At 55.8% G+C, this 26,722-nt stretch overlaps 1 protein-coding gene across 4 annotated transcripts; it reads left to right on the top strand.

Annotated features, from left to right (window-relative positions):
• Window positions 1-759: 759 nt before the first annotated feature.
• ASS1 (argininosuccinate synthase 1) lies at window positions 760-26,672 on the top strand. 4 transcript variants are annotated; one of them, XM_058853758.1, is made up of 15 exons: window positions 760-818; window positions 3,204-3,315; window positions 3,794-3,862; window positions 4,087-4,275; window positions 6,175-6,231; window positions 6,633-6,707; window positions 9,562-9,632; window positions 9,985-10,015; window positions 13,765-13,855; window positions 15,671-15,755; window positions 16,780-16,844; window positions 20,688-20,819; window positions 24,069-24,225; window positions 25,801-25,866; window positions 26,374-26,672. In XM_058853758.1, exons 2-15 carry the CDS (start codon window positions 3,208-3,210, stop codon window positions 26,426-26,428), a joined length of 1,251 nt encoding a protein of 416 aa, XP_058709741.1. In that variant the 5' UTR covers window positions 760-818; window positions 3,204-3,207; the 3' UTR covers window positions 26,429-26,672. The 4 variants fall into 4 exon arrangements, with proteins under 4 accessions (XP_058709741.1, XP_058709744.1, XP_058709742.1 ...); XM_058853761.1 differs by having other exon boundaries at window positions 796-814; XM_058853759.1 differs by lacking the exon at window positions 760-818 and adding an exon at window positions 2,423-2,573.
• The last annotated feature ends 50 nt before the right edge of the window (window positions 26,673-26,722 follow it).

Here is a 26,722-nt window from a genome sequence, read left to right as displayed (position 1 = left end):
ATGTGGCCATGGTGAAGATGGAGGCCATTCCCAAAACACTGTTTCAGTCCTAACTGATGGTGTGGGATGTGGGGTGCTGGCCCCAGGAGACACGAGCCCCCAGTCACCAGGGCTGGGCCATAGAGGCTGATGGTGGCTGTGCACTTTCCATGGTCAGATCCTGTCACTGGAGCTGGCTCTTGCTGCGCCTGTCTGAGAGTCACCCTAAAATTCTCTGTCCTGTGGGATGGAGCTTTCCTGTCCTCCAAAGCCAGGTCTGCTGTGGGGCTGGGGTGCCCTGGGCATGTGCAAGGGGGAAAGGTGAGTTTAGGCCCATGTACAGCCCCCTGCCCTGTCCCCTCCTGCCCACCCTGGCTCCTTTATTGCCCCCTGATGGAGGTTCAGATAAATCCAGCTTTGCCCCTTCTTCCTGGTCCAGGGAGGAAAGATGGGTGCTGCAGAGCACCATCTCTCCTCTGCCCCCATTTTCCCACTCCTCGGGGGCAGGTGACTCCGTGGAGTCCCCACGGGGGGCTGACACCCGTGGGTGCTGTCTGGAGGCTGCTGAGGAGGTCAGGAGTGGGGAGACAGCTGTGGCAGCACCCAGAGCGGCCATGCAGGGGATGGGGCTGGGCACTGGTCCCAGCCCGGCCCGGGGGCAGCTGCGCCCCCTGTTCTGCCGGGCACCCCGCGGGCAGGAGGAGCGCAGGGCCCAAGGGGGGACTGTCCCGCGGCGGCTCCGCCTGCCCACGCCCGGTTATAAAGGAGGAGGAGGAGGAGGGGGGGGATGCTCCAGGCACCGGACCAGAGCACGGAGGGCAGCCGGACACCGGGAGTGCGTGAGTGCGGGCGCGGCACAGGGGAAGAGGGGAAAGCGGGAGCTTTGCCTTGGGAGATGTGCCCTCATCCTGTCTGTCCCGTATCTACCCACCCACGGGTGTCCCTACCCCCGGGTGTTGGAGCAGGGCAGTGCGGTGCCAGCCCTTTCCCAGCGCTGTGCAAACTGCCGTCAAGCCCTTCCTAGCTCAGTTTGGGATGGGCGGGGGTTTCCAAGCGAGTCCCATTTCCTTGAGGGTCTCCTTGGCCACCCTCAGGACGGGATCTGAGACCTCAGCCGGTACCACCTCGTGCCCTCTCTGCTCTGCTCTGGGGATTTTGGGGGGCAGGATGAGACCTTCGCGAGGAGGAGCGATGCTGAAGAAAACCCCAGCACTAGTGAGCACATGCCTCTGCTGCTGGGAAGGCTGCTCCTGTCCCCCCTGCCTGTCTTTGCCCCTGTCCTTGCCCCTCCTGCCTGCTCCATCCCAGCCCACAGGCAGCAGCCCCGCTGTTCTTCCAGCCCGGCTAGCGAAGACAGCTCCTCTTTTTACCAAAGTTTCAGTCTTTTTATTCTCCTCCCTCTTTATTTCTTGGTTTTAAAACCGAAAGCGCAGCGTTCCTTTGGCATAGCGCAGCCCCAGTCTCTCCAGTAAAATCCCTGCCCCAACTCACACGGAAATTGCTACGGAATAATAATAAGAGAAAGTCCCGCCGCGTTCCCCTTCACAGAGCTTTGTTTGCTCTGATTTATTGCCACGGAACATTGAAACTTCGGGGCTCTCCCTTCCTGGGCAGGCGGCTTTGGCACAAGCCTTGTTTCCAGAGCTGGGAGCTCTGGTGGCCGCACCCCTGGGATGCAGGATGGGTCTCCAGGACAAGGTGCCCCCAGGCCCCTCGGGCATTGCGACACTGGGACATGTCTGGGCTGGCAAAAGCTGGAGGCATTTCCCTATGGCCCTGCTGGGCCACTTGCAGAGCGAGTGTGCCTGCTCCCGGAGGCGCTTACTCAGGCTGGCAACCGCAACAGCGATGCTGGTGGCCACATTGGGGATGAGTTTGGGACTAAAGGAGGGAAGTTGTCTCTAAAGGAGCGGCAGGCACGGGGTCGGGGTTGGGCTGGGCCGTTTTGGGAACTGCGACTGCTTTCCTGTAAATGCCCCGGTGAGGAAGGGACGGCTGGACCTCGCTGGGCAGGGACCCAGCTTGGCACAGCCACCAACAGGGAAATGCTGCTTGCACAAGCCTGCGTGGCAGCCCGACGGGCACAGGCAGGCTCGGGGAGCCGGAGGGAAGGGTATGGGGCTGCCAGACCCCTTTGTTCCTCGGCAAGAAGCTGGCAGGAGCAGGGCAGAGCCTATGCCTGGCTGGCTCCAAGCCTCACCCCGTGGGATGCTGGCTCTGCACCGCGCTGGCAGGACCGGGGTGCTGGGGCACACCCCGGCAAAACCGCATCCCGCTGGGAGAGGTGCTGGGTGGGCCAGCCTGGAGCAGGCACGGCGCCTTCCCGGCCTGCAGGAGCAGGATTGTGCTGACTTGGCAGCAGCAGTGTCAAAGTTGCCCAGGACAGGGTTTGGCCGGCTCCGCCGTTCGCCTCTCCCGGCCAAGGGTCAGCTGGCATCGCCTCTTCGTGGGGCCCTGGGATTCACAGCCTGGCCCAGGGACTGCAGGGACAGGCCAGAGCCCCTTCCTGCCCAGGACCCCCAACCCTCCCCTGAGATCCAGGCTGCTGCGTCCTCCTGCTGTTGGCTGAAGTCCTCGATTTCCTTGGCTGGAGGGTGAGAGGCTCTGAATCCCCATGTAGGTGTTTTGTGCTGGCAGAAAACACGCGCAGCATAATTAGAACAGTTGCCCCGTAAGCATTAATTAGACTTAGGGCTGGGCTGGGCTCTAGGGGATGCTGCCAAGCCCCCCAGGCCTGCAGCCATCGCTGTCCTGGTGGGCACTGGGTGCTGAGCCTGTGGCAGCTCTGCAGACAGCCGGGATGTGCTGGGTCCTGCCAGGGCAAGGCATTGAGCTGTGCCTCTGCCACGGCCGGGCGCCTGCGCCTGAGCCCCGGCTCCCCAGCATTGCAGGGCACGTGCAGAGCGTGGGGCAGGCTGTGCTGGGGCTGCCAGCACAGAGAAAAGGTAAGAGCAAAACAGCCCTCCTTGGCTGCCCTGGCCTCCTCTGCTGCCCAGCCAGCACCGGGTGTGCAGGTTGGTGCACGGTCAGGGTGTCCTCCCTGGCTGAGAGCCACAACCCTGCCATGGTCACTGTGCTGTGGCTTTTTCCTCTTGCCCCCAGCTCTGCCCTGGTTCCCTGCAGCCTCCTCTTGTTTCAGCCGATCCTCCCTGATGCTGTGGCTGATGGCTGCAGTAAGGGCAGGGGCTGGTGGTATCATGACCCCTTTTCCTTTGCTTTGGCAGCACCATGGCTCAGTCCAAGGGCACAGTGGTCCTTGCCTACAGCGGGGGGCTCGACACCTCCTGCATCCTGGTGTGGCTGAAGGAGCAGGGCTACGACGTTGTCGCCTACCTGGTGAGCTCTGTGCTGAGCCCTGTCACAGGAACCCTGTCCCCAGGGGCTGGTGGTGGAGGGGCTGCTGGGCCATTGCTCTGGGGGGGCTGAGCTGGGTCTGGGGTCCTGGTGTGTGTGTGGCTGCAGTGGTGACCCTGCTCGCACTGGTTAACCATGGTCCAGCTCACTGCTGCTCTACTGAGCTGCCAGCCCTGTGTGCCACCGCCTGTCCCTGCCAGCTAATGACCCTCTGCTAATGAAGGCAGGGAATCAGGGCAGAGCCAAAGGGCTTGGCAGAGGAGGGCAGATATCCACCTCAGGGGATGGAACTCCCCTCCTGCCCATCCTGGGTGTCTCAAGCCCAGCCACCACAGGCTCTGTCATGCCTTGCATGATGTCCAGTGCCAAACTGGGCTTGCACTGGGTTTTGTGGTCTTGTTTCACACTGAGTCTTTTTTTCTTTTTTTTTTTTTTTTCTTTTTTTGTTACTGCTTTCCAGGCCAACATCGGGCAGAAGGAAGATTTTGAGGCAGCACGGAAGAAAGCGCTGGCACTGGGGGCCAAGAAGGTAACAGTGTCCATCCCCTTGCTCCCCACCACAGGGATGAGCCCTGGGGTCTCACACATCCCAGAGAGGACTGTGCCAATAAGAATCCCTTCTCCAGAGGTTTTGCCCCAAAGCCTTTTAGCAGCATTTAGGAAAAGGGAGACAAAGAGACTTTTGGCTGAAACTCCAGAGGAGCGGGTTTCCCTGTAGGAACCCTTCCATCAGGAATATCCCTCCACTGGCAGGTTTACATCGAGGATGTCAGCAGGGAGTTCGTGGAGGAGTTCATCTGGCCAGCAGTTCAGGCCAACGCGCTCTACGAGGATCGGTACCTGCTGGGCACAGCGCTGGCACGGCCCTGCATCGCCCGCAAGCTCGTGGAGATCGCCCAGCGAGAGGGAGCCCAGCACGTCGCCCACGGGGCCACGGGCAAGGTGAGAGGGGATGTGGCCACCGGGCAGGGATGGCTGGAGGCGCTTGGATGGGGCAGCTGGTCAGTCTACAGGCCAAGCTGTGGGTGCCAGGAGAGGTGCTCAGGGTGTTTTGTGGAGACTGTGCAAAATTCAACTGTGTTTCAACACTTCCCTCTCACTTCTGGAATTTCTGTGCCCAATTTCGGTTCCGTCTCGCTGTTGGAAAGGCTGGGGTCACAACTGAACGCTCTGTTTCTGGCAGCAATTTCAAAATGCTGAGGGTTCCCGAGCCAGGAGCCAGCTGAGAGTGAGCCAGCACAACCCGGTGTGATTAGGGGCGTCCTGGAATAAGTGCCACTGTCCCAGACTCTGTTCCTATTCCTGTCCCCAGCTCTGGCTCTGCCGGTCCCTGTGCCCATTCCTGTACCTATCCCCACTGTCCCGGTCACCTCCCCGGCTCTCCCGGCCCCTGTTCCCATTCCTGACCCTATCCCGGCTGTCCCTGTCCCCGTCCCCGCTGTCCCCGCTGGCCGCAGGGAGGACACTTTGCCGCTAGAGGCAGCCAGAGACCGTGGAAAAGGGATGCTCGTGGCCAGCCCCTTCCTGGAGAGGGGGAATCCCGCTCGGGGACCGTGGGACCTGCGAGACGTGACCTTGGCTCACCCCCGGCACCTGCAGCCGCTGCCCCGTGGGGACACCTGGGGCAGGTGAGGGCTCAGGGGGCGAAGCCAGGACCTGCCGAGCGCCTCCTTCTCCTCTTCCCACAGCCCGTGCCTTGGGGTAAGGCGAGGTGACTCCCTGGGGGGATCGCAATGGGTTTGGGGGTCCCCACGGTGGGGACTCTGCGAGAAGGGGGACAGGAGGCTGCCGAGGGACTCGCCAGCCCCCAGAAGATGGGACAGAGGGGCAGCTGGGGGGGGGCTACGGGACCGGAATAACTCTCCTGCTGCAATCCTGAACCCCTTTCTGTCCATCTTATCCATCCCCAGCCGGCCTTTCTTGAAAGCTCCGGCTCAAAGGTGCCCTAAACACAGCCCCAGTGCAACGCTGTTCCCTCTGCTCCCAGGTGCCAGCAGCCATCCATCCATCCATCCATCCATCCATCCATCCATCCATCCATCCATCCATCCATCCCTCCATCCCTGCTGCCAGGGGCACCTCGCTGCCCGCACTCCCCAGGCCATTAAGCCGCGGGCACTGGCAGGGATTGACTGCGGGTAACCCGACCCGGCTGAGGAGTCTAAAATGGGACCATCTGGGGTGTCCCCGCTGCCGGAGCAGATGGATGTGTTTTGGGCCTGTGAGGGAAATGAGTGCTTTGCTGGATGTACTTGCCTGTGTGTAATAGTCCATCGGGAATTCCCAGCCCGGGTGTAAATGTATCCTCCAGGCCGATGGGAGGGAAGTGGGGGGTCCTTACGCCCCTTGGTGAGGGTGAAAAATAGCTTTCAGTGAGTGTTATTCCCTTGGAAGTGCTTGTAATTCCCAGCTTTCCTACTGCTCCTTGCCCTTTCCCAGCTACCTGGACTCATTAGTGGCACCTAATCAGCAAGGGCCAGTTAAGGTAAAGGGAGGTTCTGAACTATTTAATTATGAGCTGCTGCATCCCTCTGCTCACTGTGGACTTACCCCCACCTTGTCCTCTTCCTTCTTTGTCCTTTGATGTCTTGGGGGGGAAAAAACCACCCAAATCTGGTTTGAGCACACAGCTATCAGGAGCTACAGGAAAGGTGGTTTGGGGTTCAAACCAGCTTGGAGAGGGACCAGGAACCCCCATGGGACAGAGGATCCTTACCCTCTGTGTCCAAGGTTTGCAATATCAGCAGGGGAGCTGTGACTGGAGCCAAACAGAGGCTGCATGTATGTGCTGTCACACCCTGGGCTGGGGTGACCCCTCAGCACCTCCCACTCATGTTTCAGGGCAATGACCAGGTTCGGTTCGAGCTCAGCTGCTATGCCCTGTGTCCCAAGATCAAGGTAAGGCACCCCAAACCACCCCCTGCCTCCCCACAGGCTCCTGGCCTCTCTGTAGCTGGTGGGAATTCTGTTTTAACACCGATGCAAACGGCCCTGCTTCACTTTAACAAGCCACCAGCTGCACACAGCGACGTTTTAGCATTTCAGGGTGCTGTAATGATGCTTAATTGACCTATTTTTACCCCAAACACCATGAGCACACAGAGGAGACAGTACCAAGGCAGCTGCTGCCTGTTTCCCTTTTGCATCCAGTGCCTGGTTAGGGTGGGGGTTTGGTTTACTCCCACCTTGTGCTGGGAGATTAAATTTCAGCTGGGGGACCACCACCCTGTGGGTCTTGGTACCCAGGGGCTACAAGAGGACAGGAGGCTCCTCATCTCATGCTCCTGCCCTGCTCCCAGGTTGTTGCACCGTGGAGGCTGCCCGAGTTTTACCAGCGCTTCCCCGGACGCCGGGAGCTGATGGATTATGCCAAGGTAGGAGCTGGCGTGGCCAGAACCCACAAGATGCCCAGGGCAGCAAAAGGTGCTCAGAGTGGCTGTGAAAGCTCAGGGTAGCCATGGGATTCTTGGAGTGACCGTGGGATGCTCAGGGTCACCACAGGATGCTTACCATGGCTTGGTAGGTGAGAGCAGCACACCCTGCACAACATCCCTGCAGCACCACTTAGGAGCCTCCTGGTCAGGGTTCCTCCCTGCCCCCCTCCTCTGTTGTTTTTTTCTCCTTCCTTTCTAGAAGCCCCCTAATTACCTGGCTGTTAATTGTAACCTGCTTTCCAAGGAAATGGGTCCCAGCTCCCTGACTTGTGTAAAAGACAAAGCAAATACATTCACCTTTGTTGTCCCTTCCTTTTTGAAGTACAAGTTACAATAAAACATATTAGAAGTTTTGCATCAGGTTTTTACGTGCCCACCAGGGTACCTTTCTTTTTTAGCGACTTCATGGAAATGCTTGACAACTCGGCTCAATCAATCAAAAGGGAAAAGTCAGCTCTGTGCATAAACCAGAAAATTGCTTCAGTTTTTAAATAGCTGCCATCGAAGCTGCCTGGGTAATCTCTGGGAAGGCAAGGTGTGGAGCTGGAGGGATGTGGTGTGGGGTGAGGAGCCCTCTGAGCCCATTAGGGAGGGAGAGAGCAGCAGTGTTGAGGATTGTGTTTGCCATCTGCCGTTGTATTATGAAGGGGAGTTTATGAGAGCTTTCCATATGTTGCCAAACAAATTGTCAAATAAGGGAGTTATTAAGAGCACCACGGTTTTATTATATAGAAAATGGAACATGTGTTTTGGGTTTGGGGGTTTTGTTTGGTTGTGGGGATTGTTTCGTTTGTTTGGAAGGGGGAAAAGGGAAATGAAATGGATTGAGGCCCCATTCCAAGAGCAAAAGGTTGTGTGGTGAGGGTTTGAGTACTTCTCAGTCTCTGGTTATCTGTTACAAAAAAAAAAAACAAACGGTTGTTCCCCTTCATTTTCATCCTCAGGAAAGGGAGATGCATGGCCAGGTCACTTGAGCACATATATGTGCTCACCTTGGTGCTGGGGGAATTAGAAAATGATGATGTTTGGGGCTCCGTTGGTGACAGGGAAAGAGAGGATTTTTCACTGTGGCACAGCTCTTTCCGTGGATTTGCTACCCAGGGGCTGAAGCCAGCCTTTCCCTGGCAGCAAATCTGTGCCAGGGGCTGCTTCATTCTCACACACCTTAATGAGAATGGCCAAGCTCTCCTGGATGCTGCTCCAGGACCAGCCTCGCCACAGGCAGAGCCAGGTGGGACAGAAGCTGAGAATAAAATCCCTCTCTGGTTCTGGTACCTTTGGCTCCAGCAAAAGCTGCCTAGGCTCTGAAGATATTTGGTCTGGACCTGGAGGATCCTCTTTGAAATGGGGTGAGGATGGGTTGGGGAGCACTGGCTTCCCCAGCTGCCAGGAGGAGGCAGTGGCAGGACAGGGCTGGCTGAGGGCACAAGTCAGCTCGAGATTACTGGGTATTCCTGTCTGAAAGATGGGTTTGCACCACTCCAAGTGAGATGGTGGGTCTCTTCAAGATAGAAGAAGAGGAAATGGCTTTAAGTTGTGCTGGAGGAGGTCTAGATTAGCTAATGGGGTATCCCATCAGGTCCTATGCTGGAATTATGGTGGGGAATCAGCAAATGAGAACCCATGACCCTGAGGCCATGTCCCCCCAGGAGCAGGGCTGAGTCAGTCCCTCTGCAGCATTAGGAGATCTCAGGTGATGGTTTGAGGGCTGTGATGTAACAACCACAAGCATTTCCTTCTCTGTTCTTGGCAGACGAGGAATGTCTGCTCAGTCCCTGCTCCCCTGTCCCCAGCTGAGCCCTTGACTGATGTCCCTGCTGTGGTGACACTGAAATGCCAGAGCTGCCCAGCAGCACGGGCTGTACAGACACATCAAGGCTTGGTGGGAGCCTCTGTCCCCATCCCTGTCTTGCCACGGGCACCCCACAGCTGGCACATTGTAGCTCAGTGTCCTGACAGGGTGGGTGACATCCCTGCTGGCTCCAGTCAGCCTGCTGCTGTCACCTCTCCCACCAATTCCCCCACGTATTCACCTCGTCTTCACAGGCAATTTCCCCCATTGAAATGTCAGTGGATAAATGAGCAGGCTGATGACCTTGCTGGGGAGCCAGGCTCGGTGCTGCACATCGTGCTGGGGGGGCAGCTGGTGTGTGGCCACACATCCCTGGGCTTGGTGTGCTTGAGGTGCCCAGGTTCAGAGGGGCACTGCCACCTGCTTGGGGTGTATTTGCTTCACCATGTGTTTGCACAAGGCTGGGAAGATGTGTTGCTCTCCCCTCATGACAGAGCACTAGTCCTGTTTAGGCTCTAGAGCATCCTGTAGATCTGGGGACCTCCCCTTGCTGAGAAGCCTGGCTGCAGGAATCATAAAATCACGGAATATCTTGAGTTGGAGGGGACCCACAGGGTCATCAAGCTCAGCTCCTGGCTCTGCAAAGAACAGCCCAACAATCCCACCACATACCTGAGGCCACTGCACCACCCTGGATCCAGGAAAAGCAGACAACATCTGTGCTGGTGTCCCCATCTCTGGGGTTCACGGGGTGCTCTGGGGCCCTTCTCAGCCTGTGGCATTCTCCTCCCAGCCACACTGTCCCTGATGCTCCTGTTGAGGTGGCCCTTGTGGTGGGAGCTGATGTGGGTCAGGGACATGGGAGTCCACCTTGCTCTGTGCTGCCCTACCTGTGGCCAGGGTTGTGCCTTTGTGTTTTTGGGGCTGATCCTGCTGGGAACCAGTATCAATGAGGGCTGGCTTTCCCTGCAGGCTGTCTTACCCCCTCTCTCCTCCCGGCAGAAACATGGGATCCCAGTGCCTGTGACGCCTCAGATGCCCTGGAGCATGGATGAGAACCTAATGCACATCAGGTGAGGAGCCCTGGGATCTGGAGCTCCAGTCCCTTGCAACCTACATGTCCAGAGCAGCTCTCTGTACCCCCATTGTCCCAGGCTGCCCCACCACATGCTGACCATGGGTGACTCCAAATCCTCCATCCTCCCTTTCCATCTAGCTGTCCATGTTCCAAATGGCAGCATTCATCTCCTGGACTCTCCTAAGCCTGGCTCTCCCTTCAGGGTTGCAGCTAAAATGCTCTGGAAATCCGTACCGTGTACTTATGTCCATCTCATGGGGTGGGTGGGAGCGAGGGTCTCGTCCCGATGGGTTTTGGGGTTGCAAGTTACAGATGCTGCAGTGACTTCTCTCTCCTTCCTGCTGCAGCTATGAAGCCGGGATCCTGGAGAATCCCAAGGTAATCGATCACGGCCACCCTGCCAGCACGGCAGCCACGGGCCCGGGGGCGTCTCGTGTATTTGAAGCCTAATTGGAAATTTCACGGCGGGGCCGTCCGTGTATGTGGGGAGGCTCCGCCGGTCCCGGCCCCTCCGCCTCCCCCGGCACGTTAATTACCGCCAGCTCGAATAGGGGAAGGGACAGTTCCAGGGTGACACCGGAGGGGACAGTGGCGCCGGGCAGCACTAAAGGAGCAATTAGACGCGGTGCTGGTGAGAGTCAGAGCTGGTGGCGAGTGGCAGAGATTCGGGGTGTCCCCTGGCCGTGTCTGCAGCTCGCCCAGCGCTCCTTGCTTTCCCAGCCCGCTATCCGTGGGGGTGTGGGGTAAAACCTCCCCTTGCATGGGTGATGTTGGGGACCCATGGGGCCACCAGCTCTGGCTGCCAACAGGGACTTGCGGAGCGCCAACACCTCCGGCCGCTCCGAGCCGTGCTGCGGTGCCGCTGGCCCTGCCTGCGCTGGCCACCGCTCCCGGCCGCTATTTAAACCATCCATCAGCCCTAATTAGACAGCCCGGGGAGAGGAAGGGAAGGCGGCCGGGCGGAGAGGGAGCGGAGCCGCTGGAGCTCCGTGCCCGCAGCCGGCTCCCGCAGCGGGGCTGACGCGTGCCCGCGGCGAGAGGAAGAGGAAGGTGGAGAGGGGGTCCCGCTCCTCCTTTGTGCCCTCCAGAGGGGCGGCTGTGGGTTTGCAGAGCCGGGTTCCCGTGGGGTCCCCTCCTCAGGGACAGTGGCTGGCACCGGGATGGGTGTTCACATCTTTAGCTGGAGGTAGCATGGGACTGACCCGCACCCAGCACCTCTCCTCTCCTCCCCCGCTCCCCAGGCTCTGCCAAGCCCGTTCCCTTCCCAAATCCAGCTGGAAAATGAGGCTGAGCGGTGCCCTGACCCCATCCCCGAGCATCCTCTGCCCGGCCACCTATGACAGTGCTGGGAGGTGGCTTCCTGGGGCGCGGTGTCGCTGCTGTCACTGTCGCTGCTGTCCCCGGCCCGGGACGCGGTGCTGGGCACACGGTGGCCGTGGCAAGGTCCGGGGTGCCAGGCACGGCGGGCTCCCCTCCCCGAACCCCCGGGACCTGCCAAACGCAGGGATTTGAAAGCAGATGGTTGAGCTATTTTCTGCCTCTGTGAGGCCCGATTGAAGGGCAATGAGGCAGCTAATGTGGAGAAAGATAGAAATTTACTTGCTTTAACTTCATATGGCACTCTGAAAGAGTTCATTCAGTCCCGGGCACAACAATATCAGCCGGATGAATAAACCATTTGCGGCATCGATAGCTCTGCATCATGGTTTACTTCATGGACCATTTGCTTCCAATTTCTTCTCTTCTTGCCCCGTTTTTCTTGCTTCTTTCTTCCCCCCTCCCTTTCTCACTTTCCACACACTCTTCCTTTTTTTTTTTTCCTTTTTTTTTGCCCCCCTTTTTTTTTTTTCCTCTCTCCCCTTTAAAGATGACATTGCAGGACTAGCCCCCCTGCGGGGAGGGATAAATAGAAGGCATTGATACACTGCAACAAACTATTTGTCATTTGAACTGTGCTTTTAGGAGAGAGAATAAAAAGAGGACAGACTCACACCGTAATGATGGAATGCAAGCCAAATGTCACTTTTATTTCTATTTAGTTATTTTATTTAATAGGGGTTTTCATAGTTGGCTCGGAAAATTGGAAACTACCTGACTTTGACTTTCAATGTTTAGTAAAGAGTTTTTAATACTTTCCAGTATTTTTTCTCCCACCCCCCTCTACCTTTTCCTTTTGAACTCGAAGTTTTTCATCATTTCTCACAGGTTCATCTAGTTAATAAGTGTGATCAGGGCTAGGAAAGGGCAGACGATGTAAAATTGAAATCCATAGCCCGTGTAATCTGTGCGTGGGGGCACAGGGGAGATGTGCCTGCCTGCCAACGCCTCTCCCTTAAAACGAGGGAAAGGGGCAAAAATGACATCAAATGGGAACTGGGGAGGGGTTTTCTGCAGTGGGTGCTTGGGCAGCTATGTCTGTATTCACAGGGTTCAGCTGTGGCTGGTGTTGGGATGTGCACCCCGAGGTTTGGGGTGAGGCAAGTGGTCCCCTCCCAGTGTGGAGGGTGGGATGGGATGCTTGCAGCTGTGTGGGGTTCCCTCAGGTGCTGGCAGTGATCCAGCAAATGTAAATACATTTGGACAAAAATAAATGGAATTCTTACTAAAATTCTTATTGCCTGTCAGGAAAAAAAAAAAAAAAGATTAAAATTTCTCCTGTAGAGAAATTAATTTCCCTTTAAGAAGTGTAATTTTTATTTTTTTTTTTTTTTAATTTTTTGATCAATCACTTTTGGATGGATTACTATGGGGCGCTTTTTTCCTAACCTGCTTTATATCTCATCATTTTTTTTTCTTGCTGGAAAGTAAGAGAAAGGAGGAAAAGGGACATTTAAAGGTCCCTTCCATTCCCAAACTATTCTGTGATTCGATGAAGTGAGCAGAAGAGCTGTGCTTTAGAAAGGAAAAGAGGAACAGGGAGAGTGTGGGCCAGGCATTGGGCAGGTGGGTGCAAGGCAGGGCTCCCTGCCCAGAGATACCCAAAGCTCCAGCTCTGCCCAGCTGGGTTTAGTGGGGAAATACCAGTTTGCCACCTTTTAAAAGGCGGCTTGACTCTCCATGGTGCTGCACGTGCCTTGGGTGCTCGGTGCCTCCATTCCCCTCCACCTCCTGGAGCTGTGGCTAGGTGGGGAGTCCCTCTGGAGGCAGGAGCTTACAAACACAAATCTGGAAGTATTTTGGGGTCAGCCTGTGCAGTCGCATCATGGGTGAGTGCTGAGGGGCCATGTGAAATTGCAAAGCATTTGCTCTCCGGGACGGAAAGCTTTTTTATATTACATTCCCTCCCCCCCTGCTTCTTCTGGCACGCACTTCAATTGCAGCAATTCACCATCAGCACCCGAGCCTCTGCTGGCCTGGCTCTGATGGAGATAAGATGCCTCTTCCCTATAAATCTCAGAAAAAAAAAAATATATATACATAAAGGTTGATGTGCTCTGAAATGGGTTTTTGCTTTGCTGCTCTATTTTCCCCTGTGTGTATTAACCCCGGGGACACCATGAAAGAGCCGGTGTGCCGGGAGCACCTGCTGGGGTCAGGCCTGCTCATTAGTTTTTTCGGTCAGTGCCGAATAAGCCCGGCCGCGGTGCGGGGACGTGCGGGTGCCTGCCTGCCCTGCCGCTCGCTGCCAGCGTCCTGCTTTTCCCTGCCTGACTTGCTTCTCCACAGCCATCCCGCCTCCAGCTGTGGGGGCGTTGGAGGAAAAGATGAGATCAAGTTGAGGGGAAAAATTGGCTGATTCTGCCAACCCCTTTGTTCCCGGGGCCCCCGGTAAGCATCGGTGCTGTGCTTTGGGATGGGGGATGCACCCCTGGCAGGAGGATGTGCTTTGGGATGGGAGATGCATCCCTGGCAGGAGGATGTGCTTTGGGATGGGGGATGCACCCCTGGCAGGGGGATGTGCTTTGGGATGGGGGATGCACCCCTGGCAGGGGGATGTGCTTTGGGATGGGGGATGCACCCCTGGCAGGAGGATGTGCTTTGAGATGGGGGATGCACCCCTGGCAGGGGGATGTGCTTTGGGATGGGGGATGCACTCCTGGAAGGGGAATGTGTAGGGTTTGGGGCTGCCAGCAATGTTGGCCATGGCAATGCCACTGCCTGTCCCTCTTCTCTCCCTCTCCCTGCAGAACCAGGCTCCTCCCGGGCTCTACACCAAGACCTGTGATCCAGCCAACTCTCCTGACACCCCAGATGTGCTGGAGATCAAGTTCGAGCGGGGTAAGAGCCTCCTTGCAGCCAGACCCTTGTCCCTGGGCCCCCAGGACAAGGCACACTTCCCAGCCAGGACAGTTCTCCGGCAGCTGGGAGCATCCCCAGGGTGGGGGCAGGTGGTGACATCAGGGCTGAGGATGGTGCCTGAAGCACATTAGGGCTCTTTGAGGTGTGCAGAGGGTCTGGTTAGATCTCAGGGGCTTTCTGGGACCCCCCCCCAGTGGAAAGGGGGTCTGAGCCCCCTCACCTGCCATCGAAGTGCAGTGGGCACAGGGACCCCTCTGCTGCAGGTGGCTCTGAGGGCACACCTCAGGTGATGCTGGCCAGTGTAACAGCTGGGGACACACTCGGCACGGTTTGGCTGGTGATGAAGGACACGGGGATGCTCCATTCCATCCCTGGGGACACACGGCAGGGCCCAGCCTCGGCACCATCCCTGAGGAGGCATCTCCACCTCTGCCAGCCACGGCCATCCCCGTGCCACCATCCATCCTGGCAGCAGTGGCGAGCCCAGCACAGGTTGGGGGGAGACCCTGCTGGGAGGAGACACCCCCTCCCCACCGCCAGCCTCCCCACTCCATTATAATGATCCCCCTGCAAGGAGCAGCCCCCCTCCCGCCAGCCCATTCAGCCCCTAGTTAATTTATTTGAAGTTTTAATCTAATTATTAACTATTTCAAAGGCTAAGCAGCTTTCAGCAACAACAGCCCCGACAACGTCGGCTCTTGGCTGAGCGGACCCCGGCCAATATCCCGGTGGAGGATGCGGAGAGAAAGAGCCGGGGCGAGGGGAGGGCGCGGGGTGGGGGGGCCCACGCCGAGAAGCAGCTTAAGGTTCATTATTGCCGCGAGTTTACATTTAATAGCAATTTACAACTGAGTTTATAAACCCCTGGAAAATAGGGGGTTTAAGGGGGGGGCGGTGGGGGGGAGCTGACAGCCCCCATCACTAGACAGGGCTCTTGCGGGCGCCTATATAATAAAGACTAGAAAGGGAGGCATTGAGGCTGATTGGCAACTGATAGTGCGTTAAATGGTAATGAGGAGGGCAGATGGAGGGGGGATTAGCCTCCAACTCCGCACCGCTTTTCTCTGTGGGCCCCGCAGCCCCCTTGTCAGCTTCCTAATACATTTATTGCTCATTTCACACCGCTAAAGAAAAATGCCTCTTTCTATTCAGCATCCCCCCACCACCACCACCCCGCTCTGCTTTGCTCCTGCCCGGTGCCCTTAAAAAAAAAAATAAAAATAATAATAAAAAAAAAATATAAATTAAGCGGGGCAAAAAAGAAAAGGTGCAATAATTAATTCATGGCGGGGAGCACCCTGCCGCGGGGTGCGTGTGCGTGCGTGTGCGAGCAGCCGTGCCCCGGTGTGGGGGTCCCCCCCAGACACCCTCCGTGCTGGGGAGGGGAGGAGGGGGGGCACACATTTGTCACTCTGTCCCCCCTCCCCGGCAAGGGCTGGTGGGACAGAAGGTGCTGCGCTGTAAGACAATTGCGGAGCGTGAAATTCAATTAGTTAAGGGCCTGGTTGCAATTTCACAGGCCCTAAAAAAAAAGAGAGGGAGGAGAGAGAGGAAAAGGGGGGGGGGGGGGGGGGGGGTGACGTTTTTATGGCCTTTTTTTATTTATTTATTTCGCTCGTCTCCCGAGGTGGGTCCCCCTCCCCTCGCCTCCCCCTCACACCAGCTTGGATATGCCTTTTTAAGAAGTTATTTAGAGTTCATATCTGTCACATCTATTTAACGCCCGCAGGATGATGTTCCAGGGGGATCCTGACGCTGGCTGATCCTGCCCATCCTCTCTCTCCGCCTCTGCAGGTGTCCCAGTGGAGGTCACCAACACTGGGGATGGAGCCACTCGTTCCTCGGCCCTGGAGCTCTTTGTGTACCTGAACGACATCGCGTGAGTGCCACCCTGTCCGGCTGACAGAGGGGACAAGGGCAGCACCCCTGGGGTAGCCAGCGTGGTGTGGAAGCAGGATGCTCACGGCAGACACGTCCTGATGAGCCCAGGGATGATGGTCAGCGATGGGATGGCCCCAGTTGGGTCCCAGCTGTGCCACAAATGCCAGCAAGCAGAGCTGGGCACCACGGCCAGGAGCATGAGGGTATAAATACCCCAGGGTTTTGCTTGCTGTGCTTGAGGAGGATTAAAAAGGCCTCTGAATGTTCTCTGGGCTTCCTGTGTGCCCCCACTGCCTTCCCACTGCAGGGCACCCTTGACTTCTTGTCCCAGCTCAGTCCTGGACCCCCTGTTCTGACGTCTTGCCTTGTCTCCCCAACAGTGTCCTTTCTGTGTGAAGAGTTGACTTTTTTGGGGCATGGAGACCTGGAGCTGGCCAGGTTCATTGCCCTTTCCTATTCTTGTCTCCACAGCAGCAGCTCCCTTGGGGTTTTCTTTCCATGTGCCACCCCATGCCTGGTTTCTGCTGTTGATGGCACAGAACCATCCTCAGGAGTTTTCCCAAAAATACTGCAGCCTCCATGAGGGCACCCACTCCTCCTGAGTGCCACCCAGCCTCTGGCCATCCTCCTCTGTGCCTCCGCCTTTATCCTCCTGGTGATGAATGGGCAAGATCCTTTACACTTAGTTCACTTTTTAAATGGTTAATAAGTGGTTTTAAAATTAATTTGGGAATACAGCTGTGGCATGTCCTGTTTGCTTTCCCAGTTTATTTTCCAGTGGCCTAAGTGCCACAGCTGCCTGTGGTGCTGGTGGCTCCAGTGACCAGTGAGAGACTGGTGGAGAGAAAAAGCCATTTCTTTGTCACCTGCCTTATCTGGGGTCTCTGCTGATGGTCAGCAGTGCTGCTCAGAGGCTGGCCTGCTGAACCCTGTCATTTGGGGTTTTTCTCTGACCCACCTTTCACAGCCACCTGTGTCCCACTGAGGGACTGGGGCTGCTGCAAACTCCCTTCTCCTCACAGGGGCAAGCATGGGGTTGGGCGTATCGACATCGTGGAGAACCGCTTCGTTGGGATGAAGTCCAGAGGTGAGCTTGCCCTGCCCTGAAAAGGCAAAAAAATGGGAAAACAATGGTGGGGTCTGGTGGGTGCTCAGTAATCCTGGGGTGGCTTGGTTCAGGTCACACCAGCAGCCCTCAATCTTTCCCTCCCCATCAGCTTTTGGCAGAGATTTCCCTGTGACAGGGACTCCTTGTTGCTCTCTAATGACAGTGGCTGCCCACTCACTGCCACCAGCCCTGGGGTCCCAGAGCCTCCAGGTGAGACCTGTCCCCCAGGAAACACACCAAGCTGTGGGCTTGTGTGGGGATATGCTCATGGAAGCTCCTGGATGGTCCAGACTCTCCAATACCTGTACAAACTACAGGAGACTGATGCAAGTTACTGTTCTGTTTTGTTTGTTTTTTTTAAAAAAGCAAATATTTGATTTATCTACACACTTTTGAGTCCATGCCTCCTAATATTGATCTTCCATTGGGATCAATTTCATTGGAAGCCTCAGGAGGCAGTGAGCTGCCCTGTGCAAAACTAAGTAAAAAGGTGACTTAGTGTAATTTCCCAGCTCCTTGCTCTAACTCTTGTTTTAAATCTCATTAATGTTTAATTAGATGCTTCCTTTCTTTAAACTTGCCCTCTGTTGTCCCCTGTGCAGGACAACAGCAAATATTTTGGTAAGACTAAGCCTGCAGTGCTCCTCCCCACCACAGGGCAAGAAAAAAACCCCAAATAATTTGATCTGAGTTTGAATAATCAAATTAAAACCACAAGAAGGAAGAAAAATCTCCAACCCGCATACTCCAGCCTGAGCATTTGCATGCAGGATGCTGAGTAATTTGTCAAAATCTATTTTATTTTTTTAAGAGCCGCTGACATGCTCTAGTGACCCTTCCAGCATTTAATAATTTCTCTAAACCCCATTTAACTGTCACGTCTGTCTCCTGTGTGACATCGCCGAGCGATCGCTGCCGTGTTTGTGTGCTGGGAGGACCGGGGGGTCTGGGGACAGCACAGCAGGGATGAGACCTTGGGGTAGTCTCCCCCTTGCTTTGAGCAGGATTGTGCCCCTGGTTGGCTTCTTGGGATTAAGAGAAACCTGCCAGGAATCTGCTCTGTGAGATGTTCTGTGGGAGAGATGGAGAGCTGGGATGGGAGCAGGCCGGATCAGGAGGGTGCTGTGGGTACTTGCTCTCTTCCAGGGTTTTGGGGTGTGGAGCAGCTCAGGGTGACTCCACCACTGCCTGGAGCATTTTGGACCCCAAATGGACTTAAGATCAATGGTGCAGGAGATGAGGAGCTGGGCTTGGAGGAGACAATCCTTTAAACCCCAGAAGTGTGAGGTTGCCCTGCAGATTTGGGGTTCTGCAGGGGAAACTGAGGCACAGGCAGCATCATGGCCAGACCCTTCCCTGTGGTGGAGGTGGCAGTGAAGGTGCCTCCTCTCCCTCATCCCCCAGTCCCAGGAAGTCAGAGAAGAGGAAAAATTCATTTGCATTGATTTTTACTAAGCTCCTAATTGGACTTCGTTAAGGCCTAATGGGCGAGGGGCGCAGGGAACACACTCAAACCAGCCTTTTAAGCCCTATTAACTCGGGTTTGCCATATTTGTTTTAGTGGGAGGAGGGTGGCTAATTACGGGGTGCCAGGGAGCGCCGCTCGGGGGGCACGGCCTGGCCGGGGGCTCCGGCCTGCAGCAGGAGCACGGCCCTGCCTCCCTCTCCCTTTCACATCCTCATTATCAAATTATCTTTTTAACTCCGAAGGGGGGCTAATTAAGTGAAGTAAATGAAATCAGTGGGGGAGGAAGAGGGAAGGAGGGGGACGCCTGCTGCCAAAAGCCGAGCGCTGCTGTTGGCTGGGGCTTTTCCTCCCCTTGGCTCTCTCCTTTTTCCCTTTCCTCCTCTGGATGTGCTGAGCTGATGGAGGAGGAAAGTGCAAATCCCTTTCCCTGCACCAAACACATACCAGGCCCAGCTCGGCCTCCAGGCTCAGCCTCAGCCCTGGACCAGGGGTAGAAATTTTGGGCAGCATTTTCCCATGGGCACAGCATTGCCCTGCCCTTCCCCTTGGGAAGGCACCACATCCCTTCCTGTCCCGTGGATGATGTCGGGACTGACAGCCTGCACTCAGCACTGCAAAATTGCTCAGATGGAGGTGAAGTGACAGCCGAGGTTACAAATTAGAAAATTTTAAGTAGCGGCAGCTGTCTCCTTTGCTGCCTCCCTCCATGTCCCCCCTGCTCCGGTCCCCCCTTCCTTAGCAGTAATTATGGGGTGATTGAAGCATCGTTGGGCTGCAGTGCTGACAACTCTGTCTTTTTCCTGTAAACATGGGGAGATGAAAATAGACACTTGGAGATGTTGCGAGTGTCACTTTGAAGGTGTCTCTTGTCTCCTCGGCAGTGGCGAGGCTGGAGAGTGGCTGTCAGCTGCCCTCCCCTCGGCCCTTGCTGACACGCTCGGGTCCTGTCTCCCAGCACCCACAGATGGGCAGGGGCTGGGGGTCAAGGCATGTACCCGAATCTTCAGCCCAAACTGGCTTTAACGTCTCCTGAGGGGAAGGAGGTGGAGTATTAGTTGTGTTAGTGCAGGCTCAGCTCCACAGTCAGGGGCTGGAGGGGACAAAGAGCAGCTCCCTGTGCCCCCGTGTCACTGCAGTGCCCATGGGGAAAGCTGGGCTTTGGTGTTAACTTGGCTGTCTGCTCCCACAGCCCTGAGGGAATGGATGCTTTGTGAACACCTGAGCTGCCCCAGGGACTGGGCTGCACGATCACTGGGGTGGCTGGAGAGCAGGGGTTGGCTCTTATTTGGGTCAGTCAGATCGTGGTCTGTGCCTGTGGGGTGCTGAAATCATGGACACTACTTGGGATGAGGTCTGATGGAAGAGGCTTGTGCTGCTGCTCCTGTTGTACCTGTGTGACTGTGGCCACACTGGCACAGTCTGAGACTGTGCCACCCTCCAGGCATTGAGAGAGCAGAGCCTGGTGAAGTTCTGAGCCCTGTGGGCTCCCCTCAGCCTCTCTTGGGGTTGGGGACATCCCCTTCACTGGGGACAGCTTCCTACCAGGTTCCTGTGTGCCCTTTGCCATTCCCATGACTGCACCATGGCAGATGCCCAGCATCAGGAAGTGACGTGCTGGTGGAGCAGCCCTGGCTGTGGACAGGGTACAGCCTTTCCCATCACATATTCAGACCAGCTGCCAGACCAGCTCAGCATTTCTTCACGATATTTCCACCTGCATCCAGCATGGACGGGAGCACTGCATGGCCGTACTCGTATTTCAGCACCAAATAACCACGTCATGCACAAAACAAGCCCCGAACGGCTGGAACAAAGGAGCAGCTTGCCAAAATAATTAAGCATCCTTCATCCCCAGGCCTTGTGCAATGAGGGGGCAGCAAGAAGGGACTGGGGGGGCCCTGCCATTGCCCTCCCAGCCCCCAGGTAGCCTCATTGCTTCCCAGCGGATGTGCGGGGCCCCTTCTCGCCAGCCGAGGGGAGAGCGGGGTATTTCAGGCCCTGCGCTCCCCACGCCTGTGCCCCGCTCGTTCTGTTAATTACAGGTTTTCAGCCGCAGACCGTTGGGCACGGATGGGTGGGGGGATCGGTTCCCAAACCCTGTCATTTAGCCTCGTCAGAGTGCCTCTTCAAAGAGGGGAATCTAGAAATTTTCTCCGCAAGGTGCGGAGTGGACTGTCTCGGCCTCAGCGTGAATATAATGACAGATGCATTTTACAGCGAGCTGAGACTGAATGCGCTCGACCACGGCTCCTTCTGTCAGCCAAGTCATTATTTTTTGTCATTTGCTGACAGTTTTGGTCTCATTCGTTTCTCTCTCTTTTTCTGCTTTTCCCCCTGCCTGGAAAAATGGCTAGGTATCTATGAGACCCCAGCAGGGACGATCCTATACCATGCGCATTTAGATATCGAGGCCTTCACCATGGACCGGGAAGTGCGGAAAATCAAGCAGGGACTCTCCTTGAAATTCTCAGAGTTGGTGTACAATGGTAGGTACAGTCCAGTCCTGCCACAGCAGCTCCTCCCAGCCTCCCTCAATGCTGCAGGTTTCACTTGTTGTGAAATTGAGGTGTGGATTTTGAGGCTGCTCTTGGGGGGAAAGGTGGGTTTGGGCTGAGGAAAACCCCACACTGTGCCTGCTTTCCTGGCAAGGGAGCTTCGTGCCTGCCTCTGGGTGGCAATGCCATATTCCACGAGGGCTTGCTCATGGCATCTCTCCCAGCCCAGTGCCACCACTTCATCTCAACCAGCACATTCAGATGTAATTCACCATCCTTTTTCCCCAGCTCATATCACCTTTTCCCACATCTCATCTCCAACCCCTTCCACCTCTGCCTCATGCACACTGGGTTATGGGGCACCCAAACTTTAAACTTGAAGCCCTGCCGTGGTGTTTGAAGCTGGAGAGCTGTCCCTGTGCCCTGGCAGCGTGGCACAGGGGACTCTGGAGGGGTGGAGGGTCCTGGCTGTGCTATGCAGTGCACAGCCCACACAGGGGCACTGCGGCTTGGGGCTCCTGCTCTGGGACAGGACAGCACTGCCTGCAGAGGCCTGGGAGCCATCAGGGATGAGGGGATACTGCCTCAGCCCGGCAGTGAAGCCCCGTGTCCTTCCTCCTGTGGAGAGGCGGCAGCACCAGGTCGTGGGTTGAGTTTGAGGGGTCGCAGCTCAGCATTCCCCCTGTGCCACTGGGAACAGCTCCCTGGGCTGGCAGGAGAACCAGCACTGCCCTGGGGGTTGCTGTGTGGATCCACCCTGACACAGCCTCTGGTGCTAAGCTGAAGGAAGTAGGATTAGCCCAAGATGCCCTAAATGGGCTCAAAACCCCATTGCCCACACCTGGGTGCTCAGTTCAGAGCTGTCATCCCTGGAGGCCCCACACCAGGAGATTCCTGCCCCATGGCCAAACATTTGTCATTTACAGGCCCTGATTTCTCAGCCTCCCAACTCTTCCTGCTATCACTCTTCAGCCACAAAGGCTGGGATGATTCCTATCAGGTCTTTCATGGGAGGATACCCTGGAAATAACCTGATTCTGGGAGCTCAGGCTTTGGGCAGCAGCAGGTCCTGGGTCAGGCTTTTCTCCCCTGCAGTTTCTGGTGCCAGTGCTTGTCACCTTCCCCTCCAAGGACATTCCCTCTTGCATCTTCCTCAGCAACTGGCATTTAATGCCTGAGCCCCTTTGCTGCTTAAGTCATATTTTAGGGCCCTGGCAGGGGCTGCAGAAGCCTTTGTCACCTTCCCCTTGGATCACAGCCCCTGCCCTCATTCATTCTCTGGTGCCACTCTTGCTTCTGGCCATTTTTATTAGACTTTGATGTGGGCTGCCTGTCTTGGACTGTTTATTTTTTATTTAGTTCAGGCATAAACCTGTTCCTTTGTTTATTCCTAACTACTCTCTTCTTTTACAGCCACCAGGTTAAAAAGCCACTCAGGAAATCATGGTTTAAATTCTCCCTCCCCACTGTTTGCCAGGCACAGGCTGCTGTTTCCCTGGCTCCATGCGTTGAATCCCCAGGGATTTCCAGCTTGGTCCTAGACTTCCCTGCCAGCCAATCCTTGGTCCTAGAAACTTCAACAGGGTGCAATAAGCACCAGTGGATCCCCATGCCGGAGGCCAGGCTTTCAAGCTCACCTTCCTTTAACACCTCATTATTGCAGCTAGTCCAGTTTTTAGGAGAATTAGTGTTTATCTTCCCCCTGGTCCTATTGATCCCATTGTGGAGGGGTGGCTTTGAAGCCAGTTTCCTCCCTTTCCAGGTGCAGAAATGCCATTGTCCCCCTGCCTGTGCCATGATTAGGGCAGGATGGTGGGAAGGTCATTAAGGGGGATCGCTTCCAGTGTCTGCAGTGGGGGGTCGGGAGGGGGGGGATGCTTTCTCCCACCTGGAGCTGTCAGAGTCAGGATTTAAACAGCTGGTTATTATTTTAATGTGTCTGGGGTTTATTTTTACAGGGATTTTTACATCAATCCTGCTATTTGAAGAGTTGTACTTGGAGGGTGGGTAGCAAAAAAAGGAATGTATTTGCCTGGAGCCGGGGTTCCTACTGGCATGGCAGTGCTGATTTCAGGGAAGGGGTCTGCAAGCCCCCTGTGTGGTGGAGCAGCTGAGGAGGGTCAGTTCAGGGAGGTGGGTTTGGTGGTCAGGGGCTGCAGGGCCATGGTGCTGTGCCACACAGACCCCGGGGAAAAGGCTGCAGGATACGGCCCTGGTGAGGCCAAACAACAAAAGAAATTGTTTGCTTCTTTAATGGCTTCGGCCCCAGAGCCCAGCTGGGAAGGGAAAGGTGAGAGGGCACCGGTGTGAGATGGGAGAGATAAAACCCGGGATGACTGGAAGGCGGTGAATGGGCTCTTTTTTTCTCCACCTCTATCTCCTTCTACATCTCCCAGGCTTTATTCCAGGTCCCGGAGGACTCCCTGGCTAATAACCCTGCTTAGGCACAGGCAGGTCAGGGGGGTGGCAGGCAGGGCCACAGCCCCTCTGTGCACCTGCAATGCCAACAGCTGCTCCCCCAGGATGTGTTTTGGGGGTCGTGGTGTGACTGCACATCACCCCAACACCCAGCCTGGGCTTCAGCTCAGGGCATTTGGTCTGCCAGGGGCACTGGAGCCAGGGCAGGCACAGGCTGGTGGGGATTAGATGGAGTTTTCCAGGGTGCCAGCACTCGTTCCCTGTGTCCCACCAGCTTCTCAGGCTGGGACCAAAGTGGGGACAAGTCAAACTTCCCCACAAGCAGCAGCAGGGACAAGCTGAGCCTCACTGACCCTGGGGGGCCTGGGAAGGTGGAGAGCCCACCTGGGGCTGCTGACACACCTATGCCCCAAAGCTCAGCCAGACACAGCCCCAGTGTCAGCCCAGGCTGTGTGATCTGGGGGAGCACTCTGCTCTGCGTCCCTCTGGGGTGGGGAATGGGAACTGCTGGGGGGACTGCCCCACTGGGACCCCCATTCCTGAGGGGATTTCCCTTCCCAGAGCTGCTGGGGGGTGAAGTATTCCTGTGGGGCTGCATCCCCCTGAGCACAGTCTACAGGCTGGGGTTGACCCTTTTGGGCAGACCCCTATTCTGCCCATCCCAGGGGAGAAAGCCTCATCCCCTTCTTGGGGGGCTGGGAGCTGATCTGCCTCCATTTCTGTGTCCATCTGTCTGTCTCCACCTGGCCCTCCCAAGATGGTGGTACCCAGGTCCTTCTGGCCTTCCCCAAACCCGTTGCTGATCCCATCTCCTGTCCTCAGGCTTCTGGCACAGCCCTGAGTGTGAGTTCCTGCGGGAGTGCATCAGGCGCTCGCAGGAGCCCGTGCTGGGCACCGTCCGCCTGTCCGTCTTCAAGGGCCAGGTCTACATCCTGGGCAGGGAGTCCCCACGGTCACTCTACAATGAGGAGCTGGTGAGGTGAGTGGGGCTTGAGGGGGTCAGGGTGGGGAGTAGTGGTGACAGTGAGTATCCCATCCCATCCCACCTTGTTGCATCCTGCTCCATCCCACCCCATTCCCAGTGGCACAGGTGACACCGTGGGCCCAGCCCAGCATCTGGCTGAATCATGGGCCATGTTTTCAAGTCAATATTGGATTTTTCCCCTCTGGCTTTTCCCTTTTTCTCTGTGTTGTTTTCTCGCTTGCTCGCTCCCCCCTCAGCCCTCCCTCAACTCCTTTCAATCTCTCTAAACACTTTATAAGCCATAAATACACCCGAATGAGTTTAGATCAGTCGGAGTAAATGTCAAATTATCTTCTCTCTTTCTCTTCTCTGGCTTTTTCCCCCCCCCTTCCCTCCCCCTCAAAATCAACAGCTCCTAATAATCCGTCCCAACCCTTCATTATGCTTCGCACTCTCACTTGGAGGGATTAAATGAATAAAGTATTAAAAAAAAAAAAAAAGGAAAAAAAAGAGGGAAGAAAAAAAAGGAGGATGGAGGGGGGTGGGACGGAGGAAAAAGAGAGAGGGAGAGAAAAGCAGGGGCACTTATTCTCCCTGCGTCTCCAACCATTTTCCTTTTCTTTTTGATTTCTACATCGCTGGTTTGAAAGCCTTTGAGTGACGGCGTCACAGGAACCCGAGAGAAAGCTGTGAGAGGCAGAGCTGTGTGGAAATGCCTCTGCACAGTAGGTAGAAAGTAACGTAATTATAGAGCAGGTCAGAACCACTCGAATGAGCAAAAATAAAAGCACAGAGGTTTTTCTGTAGCCCGTCAGGGGAGGTAAAATCGTTGTAAACTCTATTTTTTTTTTTTTTCCTCTTCTTTATTTCCCTCCACTTCCTCCTTTAAGGTTTGTGGTTTCTGGGAAATGAGCCGTGTGTTTTGGGGATGTAGGAAACTGTTGGAGTTGGGATTCAGTGGGTGGCTGCTGCCTTGGGAAAGGGGATGTGCTCAGTGTTGCACTGAGGAATCTGCCAGGTCCATAAACACCCTACACCGGTGTGGAGATGTCCCTGCCTGGAGTCCTGTTCGTGCCTGGGGCAGTGTCTCCTGCCCAGGATCCCACCCCTTTTCTAGAGCCTGCCACGGAACAGCCGGACTGTAGGATTACTCTGGACCAGGGTGAACATCCCTGTGGGTGCCAGAGCATGGGAAGGAAGGGTGATGATGCTCGTGAGGGACCAAGAGGGAAATTTGGAGCTGTGTCTGTGGCAGGGCCTGTGGAGCCTGGCCATGGCTGCTCCTGAGCCATGTGCACCTTCCCCAGGGGCTGGCAGGGACTCTGACCCGAGCCCCCTGCAGCCACCAGCAGTGGGAGCAGCCAGGCCTGGGGTCCCATCTCCCTTCCCAAAGGGCAGCCCCGACTCCTGGGGGAATCCCATGGCAGTGCCAGCCTTGATTCCCCTGGGAATCCCATGGCAGTGCCAGTGCTGATTCCCCAAGGAATCCCATGGCAGTGCCAGCCTTGATTCCTCTGGGAATCCCATGGCAGTGCCAGCCCCTATTCCCCCAGGAATCCCATGGCAGTGCCAGTGCCTTTCTCTCTGCAGCATGAACGTGCAAGGGGACTACGAGCCCGCCGATGCCACCGGCTTCATCAACATCAACTCGCTCAGGTCTGTGGGGCCCAGTGGGACCCTCCCCGATGGGGGAAAAGCCCTCAGCACCCCGGGGATCTTCCCTTTCCTCACCCAGGCTCTGGGGGTGAACCAAGCCCCCTCTGCAAGTTCCCCCTGAACAGTGGGGTGCCACCAGCCCCCCCCAGTACCAGCCCTGCTTAATTGCAGCCTTCTCTAGCACAGCCAGCCTCGTTATTTTACTTATTTCTCAGACCCCTCCCAACTCCAGGGCTGTAAAACACACTGCATTTACATAATGGGCTCTTAATTTTTCCATTGCCTGTTAACTGCTTTGTTCTTCCCGGATCCTCCGTGTCCCCCCGACTTCTCCAAGATTAATTACATTATCTCGTGGGGAAAAAAAAAAATAATTAAACTGTACAGACCTTAACAAACGCCTGCTCTTCACGCCCCCTCATTCTGCTTAAATTAATTGAAAGGAAATGTGTGTTCTTACTGTTAATTTACAATTAATTTTTTTTTTTTTTAAATCCCGGTTTCCAGGCTGAAGGAATATCATCGTCTCCAGAGCAAGGTCACCGTAAAGCAGGATGAATAGCAATCAATCGCACGCGAGCCTCCCGCTCCCCTTTCTAATTTCTCTAAGAAGTAGCACTAATTGTGGTGGCAATTTGTAATTGTAACTCGTCTCCCTGGAGCGGAGTGACGGCGGAGGTGACGGCTTTGTTACGGGGCTGCAAGTGAAATGCAGTCAGAGGAAGGAAAAAATAAAGGTTTGTCCATCAGAGGAGAAGTGGGGAAAGAAATAAACCCCCAGCCACGCGCGGGGTCCGGCATTGAGATCCGGGCTTTATTCCTGCCTCGTTTGTTTGCTCCTCTGGCCCAGCGCTTC

This window comes from Poecile atricapillus, chromosome 20 (genome assembly GCF_030490865.1).
Source record: "Poecile atricapillus isolate bPoeAtr1 chromosome 20, bPoeAtr1.hap1, whole genome shotgun sequence".
NCBI lineage: Eukaryota > Metazoa > Chordata > Aves > Passeriformes > Paridae > Poecile > Poecile atricapillus.
The sequence above is the reverse complement of the archived record's forward strand: the minus strand, read 5'-3'. Positions and strand labels throughout refer to the sequence as shown.

Bases quoted from the DNA above. Each gene is read 5' to 3' on its own strand.
- ASS1 (XM_058853758.1), top strand. From the start codon at position 3,208: ATGGCTCAGTCCAAGGGCACAGTGGTCCTTGCCTACAGCGGGGGGCTC. The intron at 3,863-4,086 runs GTAACAGTGTCC...CTCCACTGGCAG, and splicing joins TGGCACTGGGGGCCAAGAAG to GTTTACATCGAGGATGTCAG. The intron at 15,756-16,779 runs GTGAGTGCCACC...TTCTCCTCACAG, and splicing joins GTGTACCTGAACGACATCGC to GGGCAAGCATGGGGTTGGGC.